The 26761-nt window shown below is 36.8% G+C and overlaps 1 protein-coding gene across 2 annotated transcripts in view; it reads left to right on the top strand.

The window, feature by feature from the left end:
- Positions 1-26761, top strand: part of ARHGAP42 (Rho GTPase activating protein 42) — a 154828-nt gene that overhangs the window by 117335 nt on the left and 10732 nt on the right. For both annotated transcript variants that reach the window (XM_061457834.1, XM_061457833.1), the window contains exons 8-20: positions 54-183; positions 4010-4110; positions 4825-4934; positions 8436-8514; positions 9316-9355; positions 11499-11561; positions 13094-13168; positions 13827-13911; positions 15118-15176; positions 15470-15575; positions 19564-19723; positions 22350-22494; positions 25369-25749. In XM_061457834.1, the coding sequence (XP_061313818.1) occupies positions 54-183; positions 4010-4110; positions 4825-4934; positions 8436-8514; positions 9316-9355; positions 11499-11561; positions 13094-13168; positions 13827-13911; positions 15118-15176; positions 15470-15575; positions 19564-19723; positions 22350-22494; positions 25369-25749 (1534 nt within the window). The remainder of the gene's footprint in view (positions 1-53; positions 184-4009; positions 4111-4824; positions 4935-8435; positions 8515-9315; positions 9356-11498; positions 11562-13093; positions 13169-13826; positions 13912-15117; positions 15177-15469; positions 15576-19563; positions 19724-22349; positions 22495-25368; positions 25750-26761) is intronic.

Raw genomic sequence — 26761 nt, 5'->3', positions numbered from 1 at the left:
GTACTTTCATGAGATAACATGGTTTTTTGTTTGTTTCCTTTTCTTGGTGTTAGACCCGGAATAACTTTGAAAGCACTAGGCAGGAAGTGGAGAGACTCATGCAGAGAATGAAATCAGCCAACCAGGATTACAGACCACCAAGTCAGTGGACAATGGAAGGCTATCTGTATGTGCAGGAGAAACGTGAGTATAACAGATGTACTTTTTAACTGAATTTGAAAGGCACAGCATCAAAGGTGAGGACAAGAAAATGGTCTAGTTAGCCGGACAAAGCAACAAGTTTGAATGTCTGCAGACTCCTGCTCTGGCTCCTTTCCAAATGATTGAGCGGTTCAAAAGAAAAATAAGTGACTTTTCGAAAAGCATTCAGAGTAGCTATGGTCAGATGGAATGGGGATCAAATCACTTGTAAGCAACTCAACCTCTGCCCCCTGGGGCTTTGTGGGTAGGTGCCTGCTATTGGCCACCCTAGAGGATGGTAGGAAGCTCTGCTCTGGCTGGCTGCCCCATGCTTTGCTGCAGGAACTGCAAGCTCCCAGCACTCTGCTTTGTCTTTATCTGTCAAACCCTGCTGTCTCCTGTACTTTCTCTGCCTGAACAGGGCCTATGTTCACCCAGCAAGAGCAACTTCCACCTTGTACCAGGAGTCTCCACTAACCCAGCCACCTTAAGAATAAATGAACATGTACATAATGGAAAACAGAAGTAGAAAAGTTTTCTAAATACAGTCTGGCGGCTTCAAAATAGCTGCAAATATGCCTATGTTTTATACAGTTCATGAGACATGAGAATGAAGTGACGAACTAAATGAAGGATCAGAACTAAAGTTGTCCTAAGTGTCTGAAACTACTTGGAAAAGCCTAACAATACATCATGTTATGAATAAAAACAGAACCAGGAAATATGTGAAAAGTCAAATGAGAGAATTCAAAACTATACATCACGTGAAGTACCATGCAAAATCCTGAGTAAGAGTTATTATTGCATGGGGTGCCCAGATTTATATATTTATTCGTTTTTCTAGTTGCTGTGGAAATCATCCTGACACTAGAAAAGTATATAGCAGTATTTTGAGATAGGGTGTACATACATGCTTGTGCAAGTTTCACATTTATGCAAAAATACTAAATACAACTTTGCACCTGATTTCTCAATCTAAAAATAAATGGAAGGCATCTGGATATAGAATTCTTATGTCAGACTTGACCCCGCTTTTTCTCAGTTTTGAGGATCTCTTCTTCAGTGCTCCCACTTTAGATGATAATTGAAGAGACTACATGGAGCCATAAATAATTGATTTCTCAAATAACTAAATTAATCTTTATTCCAGATGTGAGCTAAAAGAAAGAAACCTCACTGCTTATCATAGTTACTTTCGGTAGCACTGAAAGTTTTAAAAAGGCCTTTTAATTGAGTAATAATGATAAAAGGAACCTGTTTTAAGTGGAAATTACACTAAGCTCTGCTAATGGGGGAGGCAGAAAAGGAGTGGAGCATTGAGCACATGCTGTGCTTCATTAAATAGTGAGAGGCCAACTTGACATCCTCTTACTGAAAATAAATTTGTTCATTTATTTATTTTGGAGTAAGGGTAACAGGGCCTATAATCTCTGTGTCAGTAGGGAAGACACTAGCTATAAATTTCCTTCTTGTGCCAGTTTACTTTCCTACAACCATCATCCCATAGACTCTTGTCAAATTATGGGCAACTGCGTTAAATGCTTGCTATTCTGGAGAGTAAATCCTGTGTGTATTTGTTACTGATCTGTATGATAGTAAATATGTTTAAAAGTAAAATGGCAGTAGGCTATGAATTGTTTTCATTCAGGTGGAGAGTCATGAGTAACGGACGTAAAGCCACAACACAGGTGTCAGCTACAATTTTTTAACGAGAAACAGGTGACTAGACGCATCTAAACCCTCTTTGAGTGTGCTCATCTTTCTTATATATGCTAAAAGAGTTAATAAAACATCGTGAGAGGAAAAATTGATTCAGAGTAATTATATATTTTGTTTTCCTAAGTGAAAATAAGTTAAAATATAGGAACAGAACCTGAGGGTGGGTAACCAGTTGACTTTTCAATTCCCATCATGACCTTCCTGCAGAATGCTGGTGATTGGAGAGCTTTCTCCTAATCAGCATAACAGACCGTGTAAATTTCCACATCTGCATTTCTGGATTGCCAGGCATCTGATTTGCATGACCAATACAATGTTGTGTACACCTTTACGGAAGTCTGCATTTAGAAGGCAAAGGCAATGTATCTATAGCAAAACTACTCAGTTTTTAAAACCTCTCCTTTTTATTGAACTGTTTAAGTTAAAAATAAATTGAAATACGTGGTTGTTGGTTTCTTATTTAGAGCTCTTTAATTTTAAAAATAATTAAAAGATCCAGTATACTGTAATTTGAAAAAAATCAGTATCATATTTTTGCCATGAGTAACTCCCATTGAAATGAATTGGAAAATCAAATGTGGGTTGAAAATATAATCCAGTCCTTTCCTATTTTGAATTTGCATTATACATATACACATATATATGGGTGTGTCATTTGCCTTGGCACCTACCTTTGTGATGGCTCTGCAGAGAAGGGACGTATTTGAATGCCAACCTCTGAAGCGTAATGCTATCCAAGAGGAAAGACAATCTTTTCCTTCATGGTATGATCCAAGGTGGAGCAGTCACACTGCAAAAACCTGAATTATCCTGTGCTCTGCAGTGCACTAGCCCTCCAGATGTGTCTGTAAGAATCCGGGAGCTTATCTTGTTCTCTGTGTGCTACATTAAACGTTTGGTTTTTTTTCCAGAAAATCGTGTGAGATCTTAATTTTACATCTAGGATGTGGAGAGAGTTATGGAAATGTTGGGAGGATTTACTCCATGTCCTCACAGAAAAGAGCACACTATAAATAGCTGTATCTAAGCTAGGCTATAGATGAAATTTAAAATACCATTGAGCTTAATCTCAATGTGTGTTCAGATTCACTACAGGTTTACAGCAGTGCCTGAGCAAAACTCTGGGTAATTCAAGAGTGAAAATATCTTCTGCATCAGAAACCCTATACTTTGCAGTAGAATTAAGAAGTGTGGTATGACCTTTCCTTATAAGGCATACATCCACTGATTGGAGATTGCTGTTGATTTTATGTATCTGAACTGAAGACTAGTAAATCCCAAATGAATCTAAATTGAAGACTAGCGAATCCCTATGTATGTTATACTCTGGTGTTGTGAGTGTGTGCAATTGTCAGTTTATAGGCACAATCAGTTGTGCACCACCATTACAGACACCTCCTCTACAGAAGGACATCTTCCAGTGCAAGAGGCCAGTGTTTCTTGCTGAAGGTGCCACCTCTGCCACCCAGAATTTTATCCCTCATCTCTAACCCACTATGCACAGAGTGCACTGTTCTTTTCCTTCCTTTCCTTTCACGTAATGTAATCACCTTTCGATGTTCAACTACGTAAGATTAAATCTGCCTCTGAGCCAGTGCCATTTTACCCACTCTTTTAAGGTAACAGGTAGAATAGCCTTCTTCTGATAACTACCAAAAGCATTTGTTAGCCTTGACAAGAACGCTGAAAGTAAAGGTAAATGCACTCTGACTTCAAGACTTCTCCAATTCTGTGGAGGTTTCCCTCAGAGAAAAGATGTAATACTGAATCCTCACGCTTTACTTGGGATGATAAAATCTTCAGCTGTATTTCCTAGGCAGAAAAGTCCTCAGGAACTTTCCTGTCCCCTGCCTGTTTACATTAGTATAATGCTATTACCCTTCCAGTTGCCAAAGAAAATCAGTCTGCTCTAACGTTGTTGGCCAACCTTATAAAGCTGCAGTATCTGAAAATTATACCTGAATAACATGTCCAAATTAAAAAATTAGGGGAGTTTTTGATTTTTATAGGCTACATGTGGATGCTGTTATGTTTTATTTCTCTAACTCCAATTAAAATAGTGATAAAATGCCAAAATAATTATTTTTAATACTATCTCTCTTCAATCTAGGACCTCTTGGATTTACATGGGTAAAACATTACTGCACTTACGATAAAGGAACAAAAACATTTACAATGAGTATAGCTGAAACAAAATCTGGTGGAAAAGTGGTGAGTTGCACATACATGAACTGTATATTCCATCTTTTATGTTAAGCATCCAGGAATTGTTAAAAGAAAAAATGTGAGCATAGTATAAGGCTGGTTTCATACATGAAACAGTGCATGTCTTTTATAGCGTAGACAAATAAAGTATTTAAATAAAAATATTTATTTTAAATTATACATAAACTGCAGAATAAATTCTCTAATGTGATGGTACCAAATGCATAAGAAATCAAATCATGTTTGCACAGAATCATAGAATGGATGATGTTTGGAAAGGAGGTCTGTAGATCATCTAGTCTAATCTCAGTGCTGGGTCAACCAAAGCATGTTATCAAGGCCTGTGTCCAGTCAGGTTTTAGATATCTCCAAGGATGGAAACCCTTATGGCCACCTCTGTGGACAACCTGTTTCAGCATTTGATTACTGTAATAATACTCATTCTAACATGTAGCATATAATCAGATATACAGATGTTTGTAAAGTTTGAATTTAGGGAGTTTTCTGAAATACAATGATTAAATAACAAGTATGTGTCAGAAAGCTGTTAACTGTAGTCTTACTTTATATACAGAAAAGTTACTGTATATGTTCCTAAATAATTTTAATCCCTATTTTAAGACACGTTCTTTGGACAGTTCATACAGTTAAATTTAAGATGTGAAGCCAAGATGTATCAGCATACTGTCTGTGCCAATTTTGTTTTATTTTGTTTTATAGAATGGCCTCGTTACAAGCTCACCAGAAATATTCAAGCTAAAATCTTGCATCAGGAGAAAGACAGATTCAATTGACAAACGTTTCTGTTTCGATATTGAAGTATTTGAGAGGTTTGATTCTTTTTTCATTGTTTTAACAAATTGAATATAATTAAAAATAGAAACACTTGTAACCAATATCTAATAATTACTCCTGTAATAGGATCACATATTTCTCAATAGGCTTGTATACAGACAAATTAGGCTCTCAGGACTTGGTTCTTGTTCAAACCTATTTTCTAACGAAATCTACTACACAGAATGTGTTGTCTGAAGTACATTATGTTTGCATGCGGATACAAGATGAATTCTAGTATCACCTGTATCACAGCCGACTACCCTCTTTTAAGAACAGATCAGATGTATTTTTATAAATACTTAATAAGCATATTCTGTACCAGTATATTTCCTTCAGAAATGTATGATAGCACATCATAATTTTTCTTATTTGAAAATTACTTCTGCACATTGGTTAGTTTATTTTTCACTTGTTCCTGGATATTATAAAAAGTAGATTCAAACAGCTTTTCTGTATTTGAAGTATGTGTACACAGAACTTTGTAAACATATTTTTTCCAAGCTTGGGAATAAAAAGAAATATTGAATTAATTTTTCCCTTAAAATATGGTAAATAGACTGACTTTTGTAGTCGTTTTCTTAAGAAATATCTTGTGACTGCTGCTGTCATTTTAAGTTCCATTCAGACCTGCTGTATTTATGTGATAATTTTGAGGCTACTTTGGTGCTTTCAAATATAATACATTATTTTGCTAGAATAGATTTCTGAGTGAGTTCAGGTTTAAGAAGTAGAAATTTGATATGAACAAATATTGAGACTAATTGGTCACTTGAAACCTCCTGAGCTTGAATTGACAGGTTGTATTTGAAATTGGTAGTTGTTTCTTTCGATGTAGAATTGCATTTGTTAGACACATCTGTGGTGATACCATTGTAATGTATTCACGAGTGAGTGTTGTCCCTTCTGTCTTCCTTACTCTATTAGAACATACACAGTTCAAAAAAACTACACAGAAAAATTAGTTCCATCTGCAGTTCTTCAAGTTCTCATCAAAGAGACAGTTATAGGCACTTCTTACATGTTACTTACTCATTCTGAACATTCTGATTGATTATATCTGCATGGCCTGTAAGTTATGGGTATTCTGAAAACTTGGACAGAAGGTTAAAACGGGAGTAAAGTACAAAGTTACTAGGTCATTATTGTAAGGATCTGACTTTCACAGGCTGGTGGAAAGTTCACTCTTATAATTAATTTGGTATTCAGCAGGGAAGTACTGATTTTTTGTACAAGTCAGCAAGGTAAATAGACAATGAAATACCTAGAAATATTTGGTGGGAGTTCACATACAAGGACAACATTCATCTCTTCTGAATGTTACGTTGATAGAACGAGTTTCCCCTGAGAAAATGCAGTGGCCATTACTGATGTCAGTAATGACTAAGAATGTGAGCCAGTTTATATAAACACAGTACTGGAATACTGAAGATTCAGAAAGACTGTGATAATGATTACATTTGAACTAATTTTAAATTCAAGACTTGATGTTGTTTACTGGGAGTATAATCTTGGACATCACCTGCAAAATAAAAACCTAAAGTTTTTTAAAAACTTTTGAAAACTGACAGTAAAACATAAACTTCCTTGGTAATCTGAGGGTATGACTTCTCCTCATGAAGAGCTCTTGTTAAAACCGTGCATCTATACCAGTCTTCAAAATATTCTTGCAACTTCTGTCTCCAAACACTTTAACCCACAGAGGTATCTCTCTCCCTGCATTATTATTTGCAGCATTCTCTGAAACGTTATATGAAATACTATTTTATTAAAGCATTAGAAATCTGTGCAGACTGATGTGCCCATCTCATTTCTTGAAAGAATCATTTTAACTGAAAGAAACCCTTGTGAACAAGTAATGGGGAGCACACAATGTGAGCCCTTCAAGACATAATTAATTTAAAATTTACTCTGGGGATTATGGTATTAGGTATTTGTGTGTTAAAACATGCTGTTTAATGACTGCAGACTTGGATAACAGGTTATGTGAGAAATCCAGAGCTAAAAGAGGTATCTCACAGCTTGAAGTAAAATAACGCTCAGAAACTTCTGTTCCTTCTGTACATGCTGACCAAGGCACTGTAAGTGCAATTTTCCAACTAAAATATTAAGCAGCAGTCACAGTAGAAAGAAAAAAAAAAATCAGTTTCTATTTCTAAAATGTTTTTGTGAGAAAAATTCCTAGGTAAGAATCTGTGGGTAGGAAGCAAATAGAATATTAAAACACAAATAAATTTAGAGTTTACGAAAACAGAAAAACAATTATACATCTTAATCTGCATTAACTATATTTTTTCATACTTCTGATAGTAGATAGCAAACAAAATAGCTTGGAATTTTTATATGTGAACATATTTTGATATTTTGTGTTGTCCAGTTGATTTCTCTCACGCTTTTTTAAATACAAGGTAAAAGTGTTGGTCTTTTGGAGGAGGTGGGGAAGGATGGTAGTTTTTTGGTTATTCATTTTAATGGTGGAAGATAAAATCTATAGTGTCCTTTATTTGTGAACCTGCCATAGAAGGATCCCTGTTTTGGACAGTCTGCTGGAAGTCTGAGCGGAGATACACTACACTGGTGTGGGAGCTGGACTTCTTACTGTCACGTGGGCATTCTATGTTGGCCAATCAGTGAATTAATTTCAAAGCATTTGTTAAAGAACTCATTTGCCTGTGATCACAAATAGAGGCTAACTCTTTGTATCTCCCTGTTTGTTCATATAGTTATTCAAGGAACAGATTGAAATTGGTTCCCTCATCCCTTCACTAGTTCCATGACTCTTTTTCAATGCAACATCAAAGCTTCATCAACAGAGAGGATATGCCACTTTTCTGACTTCAGTCATAGTGGTTAGAATACAGCCAGCAGAAATAACTTGTTTTTTGATTCCTCTCAAAAAAAAATTCCTGCACCATGACAATACTCAGCTCAATTGGCTTTACATCTCCAGACTTGAGATACTATCTCAAAGTGCTCTTTTGAGGCAACTGTTTTAGGGGATATTTCTTTTCATTGACTTTGGATGTCTGTTTCAGGATATGATGACCTTTAGATTAAAAGTACCTACTGGTCTTCGTTTGCTATGAAAGGAAGTAGATAATGAGCTCAGGTATAGACATATTTAGTCAAATTGAGCTGATGTATCTTGTCCTTAAGTTTTCCACCCTGAGCGCCTCCCCAGTAAAAAATTGGTTGTATGGGATCCCATTTGCAAGTGTATAACTCATCTTGCAGTATGGAGGTACCTCATACCTATTAGAGGGTTGTAGCGCTGAAGACTAAGCATCTAAAATTACATGTTGCAGTACCAAACTTTTAAAAAACAGACCTGTTCTTAAATCTACCTCAGAGTTATTTGTTGTGTCAGAAGCTTTCATCTTTCTCTGACTTCTCTCTGTCTTACATGTGTTCACTTCATGTCAATATGTATTTGGATTCTGACTTTGGATACTGTTTGAGAAAAAGAAATCAGTAACATCAGTGTATGTTTTTGACAGACCTGGCATCATCACACTGCAGGCTTTTTCGGAATCTAACCGAAAACTTTGGCTCGAAGCTATGGATGGAAAGGAACCAGTAAGGATATTTTTTTCATTTTCTTTGCCTTTAACAGTTTTGTGGCACACCTATTAAAGAAAGAAGCTAGTATGCCTTTCAGACTCTTAAAATACAGGCAAATTCAGTTCTGTTCTTTGTGAGACACTATTGCAAGTAGAGTTATGGTAGATAGAAAAGGAGGACTCTTAGTGAATTTAAGCCTTTAAGTATTTTATGTTGGGATATTCAATGTTTAACAGGATAGCATGTTGCCTAATATGATTGATGGTTCAGATAACATTTGTGAACCAGTAGTTTCTGCCCTGGTAAAGACACTTTTGGGCAGTGTCATGGAGTAAACAATTAGCACCATCTTGAAAGGTGCTGCGGAGAGCATAAAACTGTGTTGAAAGCTACTAAGAGACAGTCAGATTTCTTCCCATTATTAGTGTGCTCTTAAAATAGTCACTGAATGAGGGTGATGTCAGACCTGTATCAAAGGGGGGAAAAAAATGGTTGATTGCTTTTAGGAGACAGAAAATTGTTTCTACAAGTGTCTTGCTTGACTGATACAGTACAGAAATTAGATCAGTACTTGTACTGAGTTTTAGACTATTTGGGAGTCTGCAAATCTGACTTCTAACACATTTTAGGTGATTGTCCTATCACAGGACCTTTAACCTGGGTGCTAGGGGGTTCAATATCAGGAGAAGATGAAAGGCAAGGCTGGCATTTCCCTAGAGGCAAGCTAATTCACAGCTTGTTGCAACTACCAACAAACCTGGCGGTAAAGAATTTACAGCACAAAGATTGACTTGCTGCTTTTTTTTCTGTCTACAGATCTACACCCTGCCAGCCATTATTAGCAAGAAGGAAGAAAGTAAGTTCTTTACTTACATAGTTACCAAATATTGGTAGATTTCTGTAATGTCCAGGTTTCTGCATACGTGTGTGAGAGATTAATTATTATACATTTTCATTCTATTGCTATGAAATAACTGTTTGTTGTATTACATGATTGGGTTACATAAAAGCACATCCTAAGCTATGTAAACTGTGAGAAAACCTTCAACTTTTGTGTTACTATCAAACATAAATTGGAAGAAAATTTGACTGGCTTTGAAGCTACAGTATATTTTACAAAACTGTAGAAAGTTTCTATCAGTAGTCTATATTCCTAAATGAAAAAGCATGCCATTATGTTGAAATAATATCCTTATATAGAATAATAGAATCATTTAGGTTGGAAAAGAACAAGTCCAGCTGTAAACCTAGCACTACCAAGTCTACTAAACGATGTCTGCAAATTGCATGGTTTAGTAAGACTAAAAGACATCTACATGTCTTTTAAATCCCTCCAGGGATGGTGACTCCTGAGCACACTGTTGCAGTGCTTGACAACCCTTTTGGTGAAGACATTTCCTAATACACAATCTAAACCTCCCTTAGTACAATTTGAGACCATTTTCTCTTTTCCTATTGCTTGTTACTTGTGTCAAGAGACCAACGCCCGCTTCACTACAACCTCCTTTCAGGTAGTTGTAGAAGAGTGATAAGATCTCCCCTGAGCCTCCTTTTCTTCAGGCTAAACAACCCCAGTTCCCCCAACTGATCCTTATCAGACTTGTGGTCCAGACCCTTCACCAGCTTTGTTGCCATTCTTGGGACACGATCAGCGCCTCAATGTATCTCTTATAGTGAGAAGCCCATAACTGAACATAGGAGTCAACATGCAGCCTCACTGGTGCCCAGTACAGGGGGACAGTCACTTCCCTAGTCCTGCTGGCCACATTATTTCTCATACAAGGCAGGATACTGTCAGCCTTCTTGGCTGCCTGGACACAAGCTGGCTCATGTTCAGCTGCTGTTGACCAACAGGCCCAGGTCCTGTTATGCTGAGCAACTTTCCAGCCGATTTTCCACAAGCCTGTAGCATTGCATGGGGTTGTTGTGACCTAGTGCAGGACCTGGCACTGCCTTGTTGTACCTCATACAACTGGGCTCAGCCCATCACATCTTTTGGGCTTTAGGTCTATATGCACCTCTTACATATACACTGAGTAATAAAATGAGGGTACTGAAAGATACTATGAGATTTGTGTGTGTACTTGTATTAGATTCAGAATGGTTTGGGTTCTCAGGGACCTTAAAGCTCATCTAGTTCCAACCCCCCTGCCATGGGCAGGGATGCCTCACACTAGAACAGGTTGTTCCTGTCCAACCTGGCCTTGAACACTTTCAGGGATGGGGCATCCACAGCTTCTCTGGCAATCTGTACCAGTGTCTCACCACCCTTGCAGTGAAGTATTTCTTCTTAATATTTAATCTAAATCTACTCTCTTTCCGTTTAAAGCTGTTCCCGCTTGTTCTAAACCTACATGTGTTTTAAAAGTCTCTCTTCAGCATTCTTGCAGGCACCTTTTAGGTACTGAAAGACTGCAGTAAAGTCTACTAGAGCCTTCTCAAGGCTGAACAACCCCAAACCTCTCAGCCTGTCTTCATAGTAGAGGTGCTCCAGCCCCCTGATCCTCTTCGTGGCCTCCTCTGGACTTGCTTTTCATGTCCCTCGTGTGTTGGGGGCTCCAGAGCTGGGCTCAGTACTCAGGGAGGTCTCATGAGTTTGAAGAAGAGGGCTAGGACCGCTTTCCTCAACCTGCTGGTCACACTGCTGGTGGTGCAGCCTAGCATACAGTTGGCTTTATGGGCTACAAGTGCACATTAGTATCATATTACCACATATATGTTATTAACATATTAATATATTGACACAAATATATATGTGTAGACAATCTACTGATTTCTGAACAAGACAGTATAATATCCTGCTTGCAATGATCCTCTAATGATTTGAAAGTTGGAGTTTTGAGTAGAAAGGTTTTATCTATGAGAATACTATTGCAGAATAAGTATCGTAATCTCATGGATAAATGCGTATCAGTCCTTCCTGACTAACATGTGAAGCTAAACACTGAGAATTGTGTATTGCTACATAAGAAAATAATTACCTTTTTTTCTTTTTATAGTGTTCTTAAATGAAGCAGGTTTCAACTTTGTGAGGAAATGTATTCATGCTGTAGAAACAAGAGGTGTGTATTAAATATGTATTAGATTATTATGGGTATTTTTTCGGAAATATTGCTTTGATAAATTCTACGTGTTTTATAGCTGTGCTTTAGAATGTGTCTTTCATTTGGTTTGTACTTTTCATGTTATTTGAGTTCTTTACACTTTAAAATGTTGCCAGAAGTTCCAACAACAGTTTTAACATACTGTTTAAGTGGGAGTTTTAAACATTTTCTGTAATTTCATGTTGTTTAGACACCTTAATACACAGTTGCACACATCTTTAATTTGTGCGCACTGAGCTGTGCTTTCTCATGGTAATACTGTAGGGAGCCTCAGCTCCCAACTTTGGTTGTTGGCATGAAAACAGAAGGCCAAAAAGTGCCATCAGTACTCTCTGCTGGCACGTTTCTTTGCAAAACATAATTCCCATCATTTTATTCACTCTTTTTGCACATGGTTTATCTCTTTTTTAAAAAATGTTTAGACACTCATTTTTTGGTAGCAGGAAAACAGAACAATAATCACTGTAATGATGACGTGATATCTTACAACTCACAGCAGGTTTTTAATTATCCCCTTCCAAATGAAGAGGTGTGGCTTTTATGTCATAAAAAGAGGTAACCTTTCTCTGTCCATGCACTGGACTGTCACAATGCAGCTCTCTTCTAATCAAAAAACTGGGTGGTCTCTTTATGCGACACTGAGCTCAACAGGAATTCAGTTTCTCAGGTAATAATGTTATATAGTTTTTGAGTCACTGCTGACTCAGAGCTTGCGAGTTTTTCTTGGGGGGTTTCAAAACAAAACACCTATGTTATGTGAGATCAGACTTTGGGATTTTGTTTTCAAAGGAAAAGTGAACAGTTTTTAAATGATAAGACTTGAAGTGGGGAAGAGGGAAGACTTAAATCCTGCTGATTTTAAAAGGCAGTTAAAAATAGTAAAATTAGCAGTGGAATACTGAAATACTGTGTTGTGAATGTTAGACTTTAAACTTTATTAGTACCTGTGCTATTAACCCCCAGCAATTGAAACTTATGAGTAAATTGGGACTTGTCTGTCTCCATTTTGCACTGGATCTATGCAGAATATTTACATTTTCAACTGCACTGTTGCAGCAGTATACAGTGTATGTTTTTATTTTGGGTACAGTCATTTCTCCTATAAATGTCAATCAGATCTTAATTGGAAGGGATCATGGTCTAAGCACATGCAGGCACATAGTAATTCCACTGAAGTCTAGGTAAAATAAATTTGTTGACATGTAATGTGTTTTAGGACTGCTTTTTTTTTTTTCATTTTTCACTTTTCCCAGCTATCTCCTTATGGATATTGGGTCATTTCTAAATGACTTTCTATTCATGGAAAGTTATGGCTAATGTAACTATGGTATGGATTCAGTGGAATGCATTTGTTAGTAACCCAGAGGAGAATTCAGTAGGGAAGCAGTACTCGAGAATTTAATTGTACAACTTTCCATGTATACATTCAGATGTTTTGAAAACATACACAAAGGAGGCATCGCTGTATTTTCATTGTTTTCCCAATGTAGGTATTACAATCCTGGGGCTGTACAGAATAGGTGGTGTAAACTCCAAGGTGCAAAAGCTGATGAACACCATATTTTGTAAGTATCTGATGTGACCGTTTGTAAGTTATGCAGTGTGTGCGCTGTGGTCCCTTTTGCCTTAACTGCTGTGCTCAGAACTGAATTTGACACTTACTGCCTCTCAATTGAGTTTGCTTTCTTAAAATGAGTGACTCGTCTAACTAGTTTCTTGTGTGCATTAGTACTTGATTTCTGCATGTTATCATTGATATACATGAGCAAATTACTACTAAAATGCAGTTCTCTGTTAAGTTTTAAAGTTCTATTTATTGCTGCATATTTGGTGTATTTCAGAAGTGTTCCAGAGCTTAGTACTGTAACACAGCATAGCTCAGTTTAATAGACAGTTGTTGCAGTCTTTCACTTTCCTTGCTAATTGGGCTCTCTGATGCCTGTGTTTGAATGTCTAAGCTAATTAGTAATTCTCTGTTGGCTTTGGCTTACTTAACACTTTGATATAACGCATATAGTTACCTTACAGATGCTAAATGAGTGCTAAATGCATTTTTATTAATACTTTGACAGAGATTAAAAGATTCAAATTGATCAGGTTGGTAGTTAATCCAGCTACTAAGTAATCACATGAGCTAAATGACTTATTAGCTTCTGTTTTGTCGCTTTTCTAGTTAGCATGTTAGTCAAACTATAACACAATCACAATTCAAATTTCTACCAGCCCCTAAATCTCCTCCTGATATGGATATTGATATGGAACTTTGGGACAATAAAACAATAACAAGTGGACTAAAAAACTACCTCAGGTAAGTGTGAAGCTGCACAAATCTCAGTATTCTTTTTCTGGCCCGTTGATCTTTTGCTTATTAATACCATGTTACATTTTAGCATGGTAATAACTGAGTATATTATTATCTTGCCTAATATCCCCATGATTGCCCATAATAATAAATCTAAAATTTGTCACACTCTCTGCATTGTTAAGCTAGTTATGGCTTATATAGCCCTCAATTTGGCAGAAGTTAATTAATTGCATGTTTTTATTTAAAATTTTCTACATTAACAGCAAAGCATGTTGTGCTCAGTCTTTCTTTTCTGGAACCCTTAAGCTGTGTACCATGAAGTTTCATATCATCATTGTTGGAGCAGAATAAAAATCTCTGCAAAAGCACAGGGCTTTATCCTGTGCTGTTGGTGTCTTCACAAACACAGTGTCCCAGTGTCCCTCGTGCACTGTCATTTTTTTCTGAAGATTTTTGGTAATGAGACAGAATTTTCAAGAATCATGATACTTCCAAGAGAATTTTGTTATGGGTCTCAATTTACAATATTCAAAAGAAACATCATAAAAAATATCAAATCTAGATGGTGGGTGTTCTATGCCTTCTAAAAATCTAGATTTCCTAAACAGGTTACGTAACAGAAGGCAGCATTAGAAATCCCTATTCAATCTGGAAAACACGCCTAGGATTTATAGTGGAATGCCAATGTACACTTCACAGAAAAGGCTGGCTTTGGTTGAAGACATTTATAATACATATTCAGAAGCATAAATCACTGTATGTACTGTGTTTGTGAAATTGCATGAGCTAGCAGTAGCAAGTAAGGCAATTCACAGTCTGCCTTTCAGAGATGACTCTTCTAAGATCTCCCAGATCAGAATTTCAGTCCCAGATTTCATCATGGTTTTGCTTTTCTTGGGCAAAAGATTGTTTTTGTAGTCTACCTTACCACGTTAAGCAGCTGTATTTATTACACTTCTGCAGTATGGAAAACAGAAAACAGTCTCTGTGCCGTAGTCTAACTTCCCTTACTAACCTACATGATGACACCAGCTTCAATTCAAATTTTCAGACTATGTGCATGACTAAGTTATATGCTAATTGTAACCAACCATCAGTGAATACACATTGTGCAGATGCTGAGGGCTATCATAATCACACCCATAAAACTTAAAAAGACTTTGAGTAATGCTTTTTAAATGTTCTTTTAATATTGTTTTTTACAACCAGGTGTCTTTCAGAACCACTGATGACTTTCAAGCTGCACAAAGATTTCATTGTTGCTGTTAGTAAGTAAAGTAATAAATAAAGTAGTATTATTTCTAACCCTTAATCTCTTCAGTTACTAGCCTTTTGTTGGTTCCAGTATTTGTGGTAACTGCTTTTGACAAGTTACTTGAAATACAAATTTCAGAATGTTGTACAAAGTATAATCAAACTGTTGTCATGATTTTAAAGCCTGATTTTGTTTGGCTCCTTATAATGCATGTGTGTACTAGCATGCATTGGCATTGGTGACATTTGTAGTCACATCTTAGCACATGTTCTGATTTATCAACAATATTTGTTTTCTGTTTAATAGAGTCAGATGATCAGAACTACAGAGTTGAGGCAGTGCATGCACTTGTGCATAAGTTACCAGAGAAGAACAGAGAGATGCTGGACATCCTTATCAAGCACTTGGTCAAGTAATTCTTTTTTATTTTTCTCTTTGCCATTATTGTAAGATGTGATTATTTCTGCTTTGAATTTGTCGGTATTGCTTAAACTAGTCTCTGTGTTGAAACAATGCCACTTGAAATTACATTTAATTTCTAAAATGCTGTTCTCAACATATCTCAAGAATACTCACCAAAGAAACAGAAGAAAAACCAACCTACCATGAAGAATCACCAAGATGACCAACTATGTTTATAGAGTAAACCCACTCAGTGTTTTCATTCACATTCCTACTTACTACAGGAATTGTCACTAATTATATTTAAGAAACATCTAAAACTATGCTGAGATTGTTAGAAAACACTGCTTTGAATCTGACTCAAGGTCCCACACTGTATCAGAAACGGAGAACAATTCACTTGTCCTTCATGTTTGAGCTTATTTTCCTAACTCCTCTGAATTGTAGTATCATTTGGAAGTGTTAATTTGAAGTTATTATTTATACTTTTCTGATCTGCCTAAATGTCCAAACCCCGTGTGGGGGTTTTCACCAGTTTCTGTGAGTATTAATTAAATGTCAGATGGAGAAGATTTTGCACTTCTTTGAACTGATGATCTTTTTTCTTTACTGAATTACCTTAGCATGTGCTGTGAGATAAAAAAGACACGGTTTTATTCTATTACATCTCTCTATGTCACTACCTATGATTCCACACTATTCTTACATTATAATTTATTCTGTTTCTGCCTCAAATGTTTTTCATGTACATTTTAGTAAATCATTGGTCAGTTTTCATTGGTATTTGTTGAATACTTTTTAATATGTATTATTCTTTCTGGTGCTATATATTTGTACATTTACCAGTGATCTGGGAATGTGAATAATGAAGCATCAGTTGTTCAGATAAGGCCCACATGACTGAAATATGTAGAAGACATACTATTTTCATTCCATTCATTATATCCCAGCAATTCCTTTTTGATCACAGCTTGAGCCACAACCTGCAGTAAGCTGTCTACAGTGGAGCAGTTTTGCTTCCTCTGAGAACTTTGCAGACTGCCTTGATAGGAATTTAGCTCTAAAAAATAATATTTGGCCCTTTATGTCATTAGCCCCTGAAGAACTAACATGATAGTGAGCTACTCTGAGTGTTTCCATTGGAAAAACTGGTTAGGCAGACCTTGTGTCTTGTACGTGGGGTAACCCAGAGAGCCAGATGAAAGTATGTTTCAAAACTCTCATTACTCACAGGGTTGTTTGATTAGCTAAAAATTACAACATCTACTGCTAACTTGCTAGAAGTTAAAACATTTAACGAGGGATTAATGATTACTGTAAAAGCTGCTAGTCTGGAAGCCCCAAAATCAGAAATATGTGTATGTAGAACTGACTTATTTGTAGGCAGAATCAGTTATAGACAGGCATTTCTTTCTTGACCTCTTTTCCTGTCCTCTTTTTTCCTAATGTGATCACAAATGCATTTCTAAGGAAGAACATGCCTGCAGTATTCCCTTCTCTAAGTCTTGCTTATTTTCTCTTTGATGTGATTCTCATTTCCAACAAATGTAATCTTATGGTTTTATACTGAAATTTTTCCATTCTTTTCTTTCCAGCGTTCAATTCATCCCTTTTTATTTCTTTGTATATAATTTGCCAGCTGGTGTTTATGCTAGCAATTCTAATGAGACCGAATTCAAAGTTATTCTCTTGAGTGTATTAGTTATCTTCCTTCCTCATCTTTTTCCTACCACTGTGTCAGATTTTTCAAGGAACAAATGGCAGATGAAGTGCCTCATTTTATGAAAATGGGAAAATACGGAAAAAAAACCGAAAGCAAACCAGCCTCCTGTTTCTTCATTTTTTTTTTTTTAAATACAGTTTCAAATTATGCATCCTTTCCCTGTATTTCTTTTAACTATTCAGTTCTTTATGTATGCTTTTGTGTCTAGGTGAAAATACTGTATACCTTTTAACTATGGGTTACAAAATAGGGATAATAGTGGTTTTTTCTTGGTTTATGTCTTAAGGTCTTTACCTCTCTGCCTACCTTGACTTTTGTGTCACTGTGCAAAATTAAATATGATCTAGATGATGTGGGATGTAGGTCATACTAAAACCAAACAACCAAACAAAACCAGCAAATCCTGAAAAGCACCTTGCAGAGGTGATACTGCATGAATATATACTCAGTCAGCAGCTAGACAGACACAGGAAGTGTGGTGGTGTTTTCACATAGGTAACTAATTTTTTGTTTTTAAACGTTCCTAGTCAAATTACCTGTCTAATTTAAAGAATATTTTTTCTTTGGTGTGATTTAATAACACCGTACTTTGCTAAGGTGGATAATCAGGATTCTGCAATTTGTCAGCATCAAAAATTAACTGATGATATTACTAAAAGAAAGAGATTTTGAGGAGAAAGCAACTGCACCTTAATGAATGCCTTACAGCTACCTAAAATGCATGATTATCTTGGCCTATGTCTATTCAGTAGCCCAGCAACAGTAAGACTAGGTCAGGGGAAATTAGCTTTCAAAATAATCCATTTGCAGGCATGGGGTTTTTCTCTTTTGCAAGAAATTGAGTCTTTGAAATGCATTGTAAAAAGTCCTTTTTGGTTACAATGTTATTAAAGTCACCATTCCTTTTATTAACAAGCTACTAAATTTGTAACCAAGGAAACCCAAACACAGGACAAACACTTCTTTCTCTTTTATGCTATAAGACTATGTTTGTGTAAGAGACCTTAACAGTTACTGTGCAGCACAAAGCAGAGTAACATTGCAAAGGGTTTGGGGTTTTTTTTAGATTTTTCTAACAAGCCTAGAGCTGAGTAATTAAAATTCTGTTTCCATTAAAATACTAACGGTCTTCCCACCACCCTTTACTCACCTAAGCCAAACGTAAGGTCTGTTACAGAGAAAACAGAAGATACAGTTTGCTCCTACCTGCTAGTTTCCAGTATCTTATAGATACTACTGCTTCTTAATTTTAAATGGTACAGGAGTTATTTTAATTATATAGTAAATGGCCATAAATTCTCTTCTTGACAGTGATAGCAGAAATGTGAACAAGTGCCTCAGTAACTGATTCTGTTAGCAGATTCAGTATAATTAAACATTAATGTAATTATAAAATCTTTACTTGGCCTGATATTTCTGAGACATGAGGCAATAGGGCAGCTGTGACTTGGGAATCACTGGCAGTTATTTTGAAGGATTTAAGATGATACATTTTTTATTTGGCAAATCTTATTCATAAGGAGAGAAGAGGGCACTGAGGATTACTGATTGATGGGTTTCATTTTATTATCTGATATATTATTGGGAAAACTAAGTTTCTGAATTCTACATTAAGAAGAAAAATGACAGAAGAGGTAAACAATAACCGAATATACGGAAGTAAAAGGTTATTATATTTTAAAGCCAGAAGATGTCGTTATGATCATCTCACGTAATCTGTACCACCAAAACAGTGATACCACTGACCCCGTTGATCACGTTTTCAAGATATTAATAAAGAGATGCTATTGTACTTAAGTGCTTTCAGTAACTAAGTTTTGTTCCTTTACATGAAAGCTGATGTATATTGTTGACCTCTGTTACCTACATAGTGTTTTCAGTAAACCCACTGTCAAGTGTTTAAGCTCCTGCATAATCATTAGAGAGGGATAGGTGCCTACCCGAAGACTCCTAAACTTTAGATGGTCTGGATCATTCTATAGAGACCTCCAAAGATATTTGCTTTTCCCTGTCAATTATGTCAGGAACTCACACACTTACTCCAGAAAGACCTGCTCATTATCTATTAAGTTATTGCAGTATGGGAGCCTTAGTGGAAATATAATTGTTGTACTACACCATATTCTGACTAGTAGAAGTAAAAGTTTCAAAAATTTTTTTTAAAGGGGAGGTGAGAACTTGGGATCTTGTTAAAGAAGTAGCATTAACAGGGTTTTGCCTGTTGGAATTGCAGTTTAGCACAATTTAATTGCATATTGTTTGTGTTCATTTAAAGGGTATCATTACACAGTCAGCAAAATCTAATGACTGTATCCAACCTTGGTGTTATCTTTGGACCAACTCTGATGAGAGCCCAAGAAGAAACCGTGGCTGCTATGATGAACATTAAGTTTCAGAATATCGTCGTTGAAATTCTGATAGAGCATTATGAAAAGGTAGAAAGACATTATCTGTTTTGTGAAGTGGAACTAAGATCTTATTTTTGTTACCATCATTAAGTTCTTAAGAATAAGAAATAACAGCATTTGTAGAAAGTCATTGATAGAAAGAATACCTTCTTCCCACCCCATGCTATGGGTCTGTGTTCCTGGCAAGTCTTTTGTCACTGTGCAAGGTACAGATCCAGGGTATAATCTTCCATGCTTTGAAGGACTTGCTCTGAATCTTCAGTTGCTTTCTGTAGCTCTCTGTGTCATTACATCAAAAAGCAGAATGAGAAGGTCATAAATTGGCTCCAAGCACTTACATTTCTCTCATGCTAGCAGTGTATGAAGGTTAACTCTGGGTAAATGCATGGATTCTCCCCTGAGTGCATCAGGCCAGAGTCTTTCAGACCATTTCTGTCCTTTGGGAATACACCAAGTGCACAGTAAACATCTACTCCCTCCTAAAACCATGAAACCCCAATGATCGTCAGTTCCTCTTTTCAGAGGCAGCATCACTATGGATCCCCAGCAGAATCCCACATTTCTATGCATTGTGTCATTTTTCCTTAGTTTAGATACTAAATGAAAAGTAAAAAAGCTGAAGGAAGAAATAATGTATCTTAGGTAAGGTTTTTTATTCCTAGTTACAGGTTTTGTGCCCATCATATCTGTGTGATTTAGAAGTTTCTAAATAATCTGGAACCTTCAACCCTCTTTAGATACTCTTCTGCTTTGAAGAAAGGCACATCTGTTTATTTTATTTTCCCCGAAGAGATCATTCACAGCAAAGGTCCATCTCAAACTGTTTCCTTTAACATTGAGTAAGAACTGCTTCAGGGCTTGAGAAAATCTGTGAAATCTTAAACTTACTTTCAGTCACTACCATTGCAGGTACCAGATTCACTGAAAAGTCTCCTTAATTTTTTTTTTTGGTTTATTTCATTTTATTTTAATTGCTTGATTTCAGAACTCAGCAGAACAATCAAGACCTCTTGATCATCAAAAGAAATTCTATTTTGGGGATCTTTTATTGTTGTATATTATCTGTCAGATGACTAACAAAACAAAGGGAAAAACATTTGTGTTTCTTCCATTTTACATTACTCAGCTAAGGGGTACTTCCTGGTCAATACCAGGTTCCCCTGCACTGGTTGGTCAGTAAGTACTGACAGTACTGCTTAGTATCATCAGTTTTATTTCTTAGGGACTCCTCAGAATTGGTATGATACATATAGCCTCCTTGGCTGTAACTCCAAAATACATGTATTATGGATTTCCAACACTGAATTTCTCCTCCAGAAGATTACAAGCTCATTCAATACAAAGACCATGGCTGCAAAATCAAAATCACCCTTGCTCTGTTTCTCTGTCTACAGACATTTATTTTTTTTTATTAATATCCTACTCACTAATACCTAATACAGTATTAATGTACTTCAAGAGCATTTCAAGACACCCATTAATGTATTTTCTGCCGTGGAAGTGTATTTCCTTTCTTCCACTTCTGTGAATGGCATAGAGGTATCTTTTCATTGCTCACTTCATCCATTTCTGGGAGTGCGCTATTGAGAGAGGATCCAGAAATCCTTGTGGAGATGTATTTTGGCCTTGCATGGTATTTAGCCTACAACACTTGGTCCTGTGGAGATTGGACACTTCTTATTCCTTCAGTAGCTTATTCAGGCAATCTGTCTTTGTAAAACCTCATCTCCATTACACAGAATTCCACAGAATGCCATAAGCGGTTTTCAGTAGAGTTTAAAGTCTACACTAGGATGAATAAGTGAGAAAGATCTGAAATTAAAACCTGCATATCTTCTGGCCATACGTTTTGCTTTGGTCATCCTCCAGAGCAGTAATTTACAAGCAGATTTTTAGGGTCTCTGCTGCATGTGTCTTGGATATTGCAGAACAGATGATACAAATGAAAATCAAGAAAATTATTGGACCTTCTGCGTTGCTCTTGCTGACAGGCTTGACAAATTTATCTGCAGAGTTCTTTAAAACCTCATGTGTACCTGTATCAGACTACAGTAGTCAGATACCCTTAAAAAAATGAGTTATTTCTGCAGCAGTAAAGCACAAAATTGACCAGTGGTATGTAAAAGATAAAAATGAGGAGATGCTCCAAACAGAAAGATATTCCTCATCGAACTTGAGTTGTTTCGCAAAATAAAGTGGTTTTGTGAAATATGAACTGGATTCTAATAAGTTATGACTATGACACATTTCTATGGCATACAAAAGCTTTCACATGAATGCAGAGAAAAAAATGCAACTATAATATTTTTAAAAAAATATTACTTCTAGGGCAGAAGTTATAAGCATTTATTGTGTGCTTTCCAATTTAGATTGTTAATCACTTCTTAAGAAAGGCTATAAAATAAAACAATTTAAACAAATACTTTTATATAACTTGTATAAATTTTAAGTACAGCTCAGTATTCTGGTTTTTGCATTGTAAAATGAGATTAGAGCAAAGTTAGTATTCTGTGAATTTATTCTTTTTTGATGTTTGAGACTATTACGGGATTAAGTTCAGTCACAGTGGTAAGGAAAACGAATTAATAATGCAAGTGTAAGAGTACCTCTTTGTTTATGTCATTTTGTCCCCTTTTTTTTAAAAATTATGCAGATATTTCACACTGCACCAGACCCAAATATTCCTCTACCCCAACCTCAGTCCCGATCGGGTTCAAGAAGGACAAGAGCAATTTGTCTCTCCACAGGTCCACGTAAACCTAAAGGAAGATATACACCGTGTCTTGCAGATCCTGACAGTAAGTATGTTCTTCTTGACTGGTTATCTTCCTTTTTATGTCTTATCTTTAACTTTCCTGAGTAATATCCATTAGGTATTGTATTCCAATAATTATAAAAATAACGGGTGGGGTTTCATCAGCTTTTTAACCTCTCTTGAGTCACAGCCACACTGTTCAGTGACCACATTCCTTGCTTCTCTCAGATGAGAAAGGCTGTTTGCTTTTAGGAAAGCCTTGTATTGCCTACAGTGTTCAAAAGTCATTTAGAGTAGCCTTTGTATTCTAACCTAAATGTAGTCTGCTTGGAAACTCAAACGTTTGTTGTACAAAGTTACTCTCATTCGCTTGTAAGATGACTAGTAAGGTTGAGAAACTGTAAATAGAATCTTTGCTCTCCTCCTGTAATAAATGTAACTCAGTCAAGGTCAGGACCGTTATTTGGCCTTTTTCACATGCATGAAACTGGTCATTGGTTCAAAGCCAGCCATTGCCTAGTTGCCAAAACCACTGAAACTTGGGGAGTTTTCTGGAATCGAAACAAACGCTAATGTTTTGGGGAGAAACAGTGAACCATATCATATGGCTTACTGTTTAACAGCAGGGAATTATGTTTATAATTAATTGCTGCTTAGAATGCTTATTCATTTTCATCCAGATGTGGCTATTAAAAAGTTTCACTTCATTCATTTTCATCTAGCGGACCATCACTTTTTTACTTATTGGCTATACAAGTAAGAAGTATTACAACTTTAGCAAAGATTAAGTTGTTAAAAGTTCTACACTGCAACAGACTTCCAGAAAAACTTCTGAGTCCCTTGGTACGCTATTGAGATTTGCGTAAAACTCTTAAAGTAAATTAATCCACACTTAAGGTGCATCCGTTCTTGAGGATCTGTTGTAATTCTTAATTCTGTAATGTTAGGAAATGTATCCTCAGTATAGTCCTGCACAGGTGCTGCATTTCCATATGTTTATGGTACACGATTCCTGCCAGTGAGAGTTTAAATACTAAATGAGAGCAATAGCTTCCAACATATTGATTGCCAGTGTGAATTGCATGGGATCTTGAGTAAGAAGTTACAGAGGTATCATGAATTACATTACCCAGAGGACAAATTGGACAAGTTTCAACTGTTTTTCACTGTGTAACTACAGTGATTGAATGCCAGCATAACAAAGGGGCATTTATGCGCAGCATTTTGCAGAACGTATACAAGTTCATGACAGGGTGGTTGGAACCAGATGATCTTAAGGTCCTTTCAACCCAAACCGTTCTGTAATTCTGTGATTCTTCATTCAGACACATCCTGTGCTGGTGGCTTAATTTGAACTATGTCTGATCAAAGAGCATTCCACTTGTGCTTTGCTTATTAGCTCAAGCTCAGCACTTGCTTATGCAAGTTCCAGTTAGGATCTCAGTTATGCCTGGAAGGCTGAAGCATAAGCAGAGGTATTCTCCCAGCCAAGTATCTCTAGGTGTGGCTGGAGACAGGCAAGAGAGAGCCTTAGCTTCTGGCAGGAGCAATTTCTGAACTACTAGGTGGGTTAAAGTCATCATTTAAATGAAGCGCAGACATCTAACTGTATTGCAGGAAATTAGGGAATTCTGTATGGCAAAAGAAAATGAACTACAGGTTTCAAATGGTAGGGAATGATAGAAAATTACAGAAAATGTATCTGACAAATTCAGACTTCAACCAGTCTTTCCATTTTCAAGGGCCTAATGGTCTGTAAAGGGGCAAGATGAGGGACAATCTAATCTGGAATACCAGAATTATGGCTAGAAGAGGACAGAGTATTTCACAGTACTGTACCAGTGTCACTACTGTTGTCAGAGCCACTCATTGTGCAAGGCACTGGTATTTCTGACCTTATCTGTAGTATTGTGAGGGATTCTGACCACTTGTTGCCAAGGATATTGTAACATTTGGAGGAAAAGCAGCTGTACATCTTATAACTACAGTGTTGTTGAAGAATACACGTTTTCTGCTTCCTGTGAAATTTGTGAAACCTGTCTCTCTTAGCTTTTGGGAAAAAATCCTACTAGAAACCAGTGTATGACTAGAATAGACTAAATCCAGTCTTCAAAATAATTCAGCCATCACTATATTATAGGCCAGTCCTTCCTCAGTTCTGATGTATGTTTTATCTTTATATCATCAGCAAATTAGGGTATTTCTACTTTTTGTTGGAAAAGATTACTGGAAACAAGATGAGTACAAAGATTTTCTTGTGTACGTAGGTGACTTTCTCTAATACCAATCTAACTGAAGAAATTCATCAAATGTTCAGCGTTCAAATTGTAAGTAAAGGAATGGGATTGTAAGTAAAGGAAATGGATGATGACTGAGAAAATAGGCTACCTATAGACAGACTTTGGACTAGTCTTACAGAGACTGCAGAGATACTCAGCAGCTTCATAACTGATCTAAAACTTAGTTCTTGTGCCTGCTGGCAATAAAGTCATGCATTTAAGACTGTAAGTAGGACAACAACCACAACATTTGCCTTAGCATGGAAATCCAGCAAGATATTCACCACAAAGGTCTTGCAGCTTTGACAATGTTGAATTTTCTAAGGATTGTCTGTATTGCTGGCAAGTCTTTTAAAATGCAAAATTCTGTGTGAGGTAGTTCAGCCTGTAGCCCACTGTGTTCATCAGCTGTAAAGAAATAGCCAGGAAAGGCAGCTCTCCCAGGTTAAAGATAAGAATATGTGTGAAACAGTGTAACTAAATAGGTATTTTGTCTTGACTCATTGCCTCTGAAACCACAGATTAATGAGTTTGGTGACAAGTGAGGTACAAGGAGCTAAAGATGGCATGAGAGAAATGCACATGATTAGAAAATGTAAATTATTTTTCTTTCTCTCCCACCCCTCACTCCTCCCTAGGTGACTCCTACAGCAGTAGCCCAGACAGCACTCCCATGGGCAGCATTGAATCTCTCTCTTCCCACTCCTCTGAGCAGAACAGCACCACCAAATGCACACCCTCGCAGCCCAGGGAGAAATCAGGAGGGATTCCATGGATTGCCTCTCCTGCTTCTTCTAATGGCCAGAAGAGTTCAGGCCTCTGGACTACAAGTCCAGAATCCTCATCAAAGGAGGATGCAACCAAAACAGATGTGGAGTCAGACTGCCAAAGTATAGCTTCTGTCACTGGACCAGAGAATGCCTCTCCACCAACAGACCTGACCAAAAAGAGTTCTTGCAGTCTCTCTGGGCTGAAAAGGTCTTCAGCATCTTCCCTTAGATCAATTCCATCAGCTGAAGGTAATTTCCAAGGTCTTTTAGGACATCTGTGTTTATTGTGATGCATCAAAAAACAAGAGCTGCATCTGAAAGCAGTAGTTAATTCATTGTATTAATTAGGCTTTTTTTTTTTATGGTATGTTCTTTCAGTTTTCAAACGGTTTCTGAGATGTTTCCATTGTTTGTTATCTGTACTGTTCAAACAGCTTAAAAGATACCAGCGTTTCTCAGAATTTAGAGTACTCTCCTCATCTAGACCATCTTGTAAGAAGATTGCTGGTGTATAAGAGTCGGTAGCTATGTTCTGTCACTGTGTCAAAGAAATGAATCCTTGCAATGACTGATACTGATCAAAGCTAGTATTTAAATTTAAAAGCACCAGGCTTAACATATCTAGTAAATAACAGTTTTGTCACTCCTTGTTGGTGTGCCTGTTTGTTTGTTTGAACTTTTATGTCTGAAACCCTGCTGATGGAATGACTGCTTCAATCTGCCCTACTTGCATGGTTTGTTATCCAGTACTACAAGTAGGTTAGCTTAAACAGAAGATTATGGCTGAATAGTGCTGTATATAGACATGATGTGCAAAAAAACCAGCTTTAGGAAGCCATTTCAGTGCACAAGTTAGGATGCCAGTTTTCTGTTCAGTGAAAGAGGAATGCTGCTTCAAAGAACATCCTCAAAGCATGTAAGCTGAGCCTGTGTCCAGTATAAGCCTGTGAACAGGGCTTCTTGCAGACAGAGAAGCTTAAAAATAGCTTATTAATGTAGACAGTTCTGCTAAATGCTGTTAGCTGGAATGCCTGTGAACCCTTGCTGTTCTGAGTATCTCTGTGAGAACATGAGGTGATATTGCACTATATTGGAAGCTATGTGGAAGTTACTTTAGAAGAAACACCTTGAAGTCAGTATATTTGTAGTGGTTTGTATTATGAAACTTAACAGCACTGAAACAGTGAGCTCCAGTAGACTTGAGTGCCAAGTTTGCCACTGAGCTGTCAATAGTATAAGTAATTCAAGTACAGGTGGACTA

The sequence above is a fragment of the Pezoporus flaviventris genome, unplaced genomic scaffold (assembly GCF_033815535.1).
Source record: "Pezoporus flaviventris isolate CSIRO_AGI_PZ_B2104156 unplaced genomic scaffold, CSIRO_AGI_Pfla_v1 ptg000025l, whole genome shotgun sequence".
In the NCBI taxonomy this organism is placed as follows: Eukaryota; Metazoa; Chordata; class Aves; order Psittaciformes; family Psittacidae; genus Pezoporus; species Pezoporus flaviventris.
This window is presented reverse-complemented; position numbering and strand designations above follow the sequence as displayed.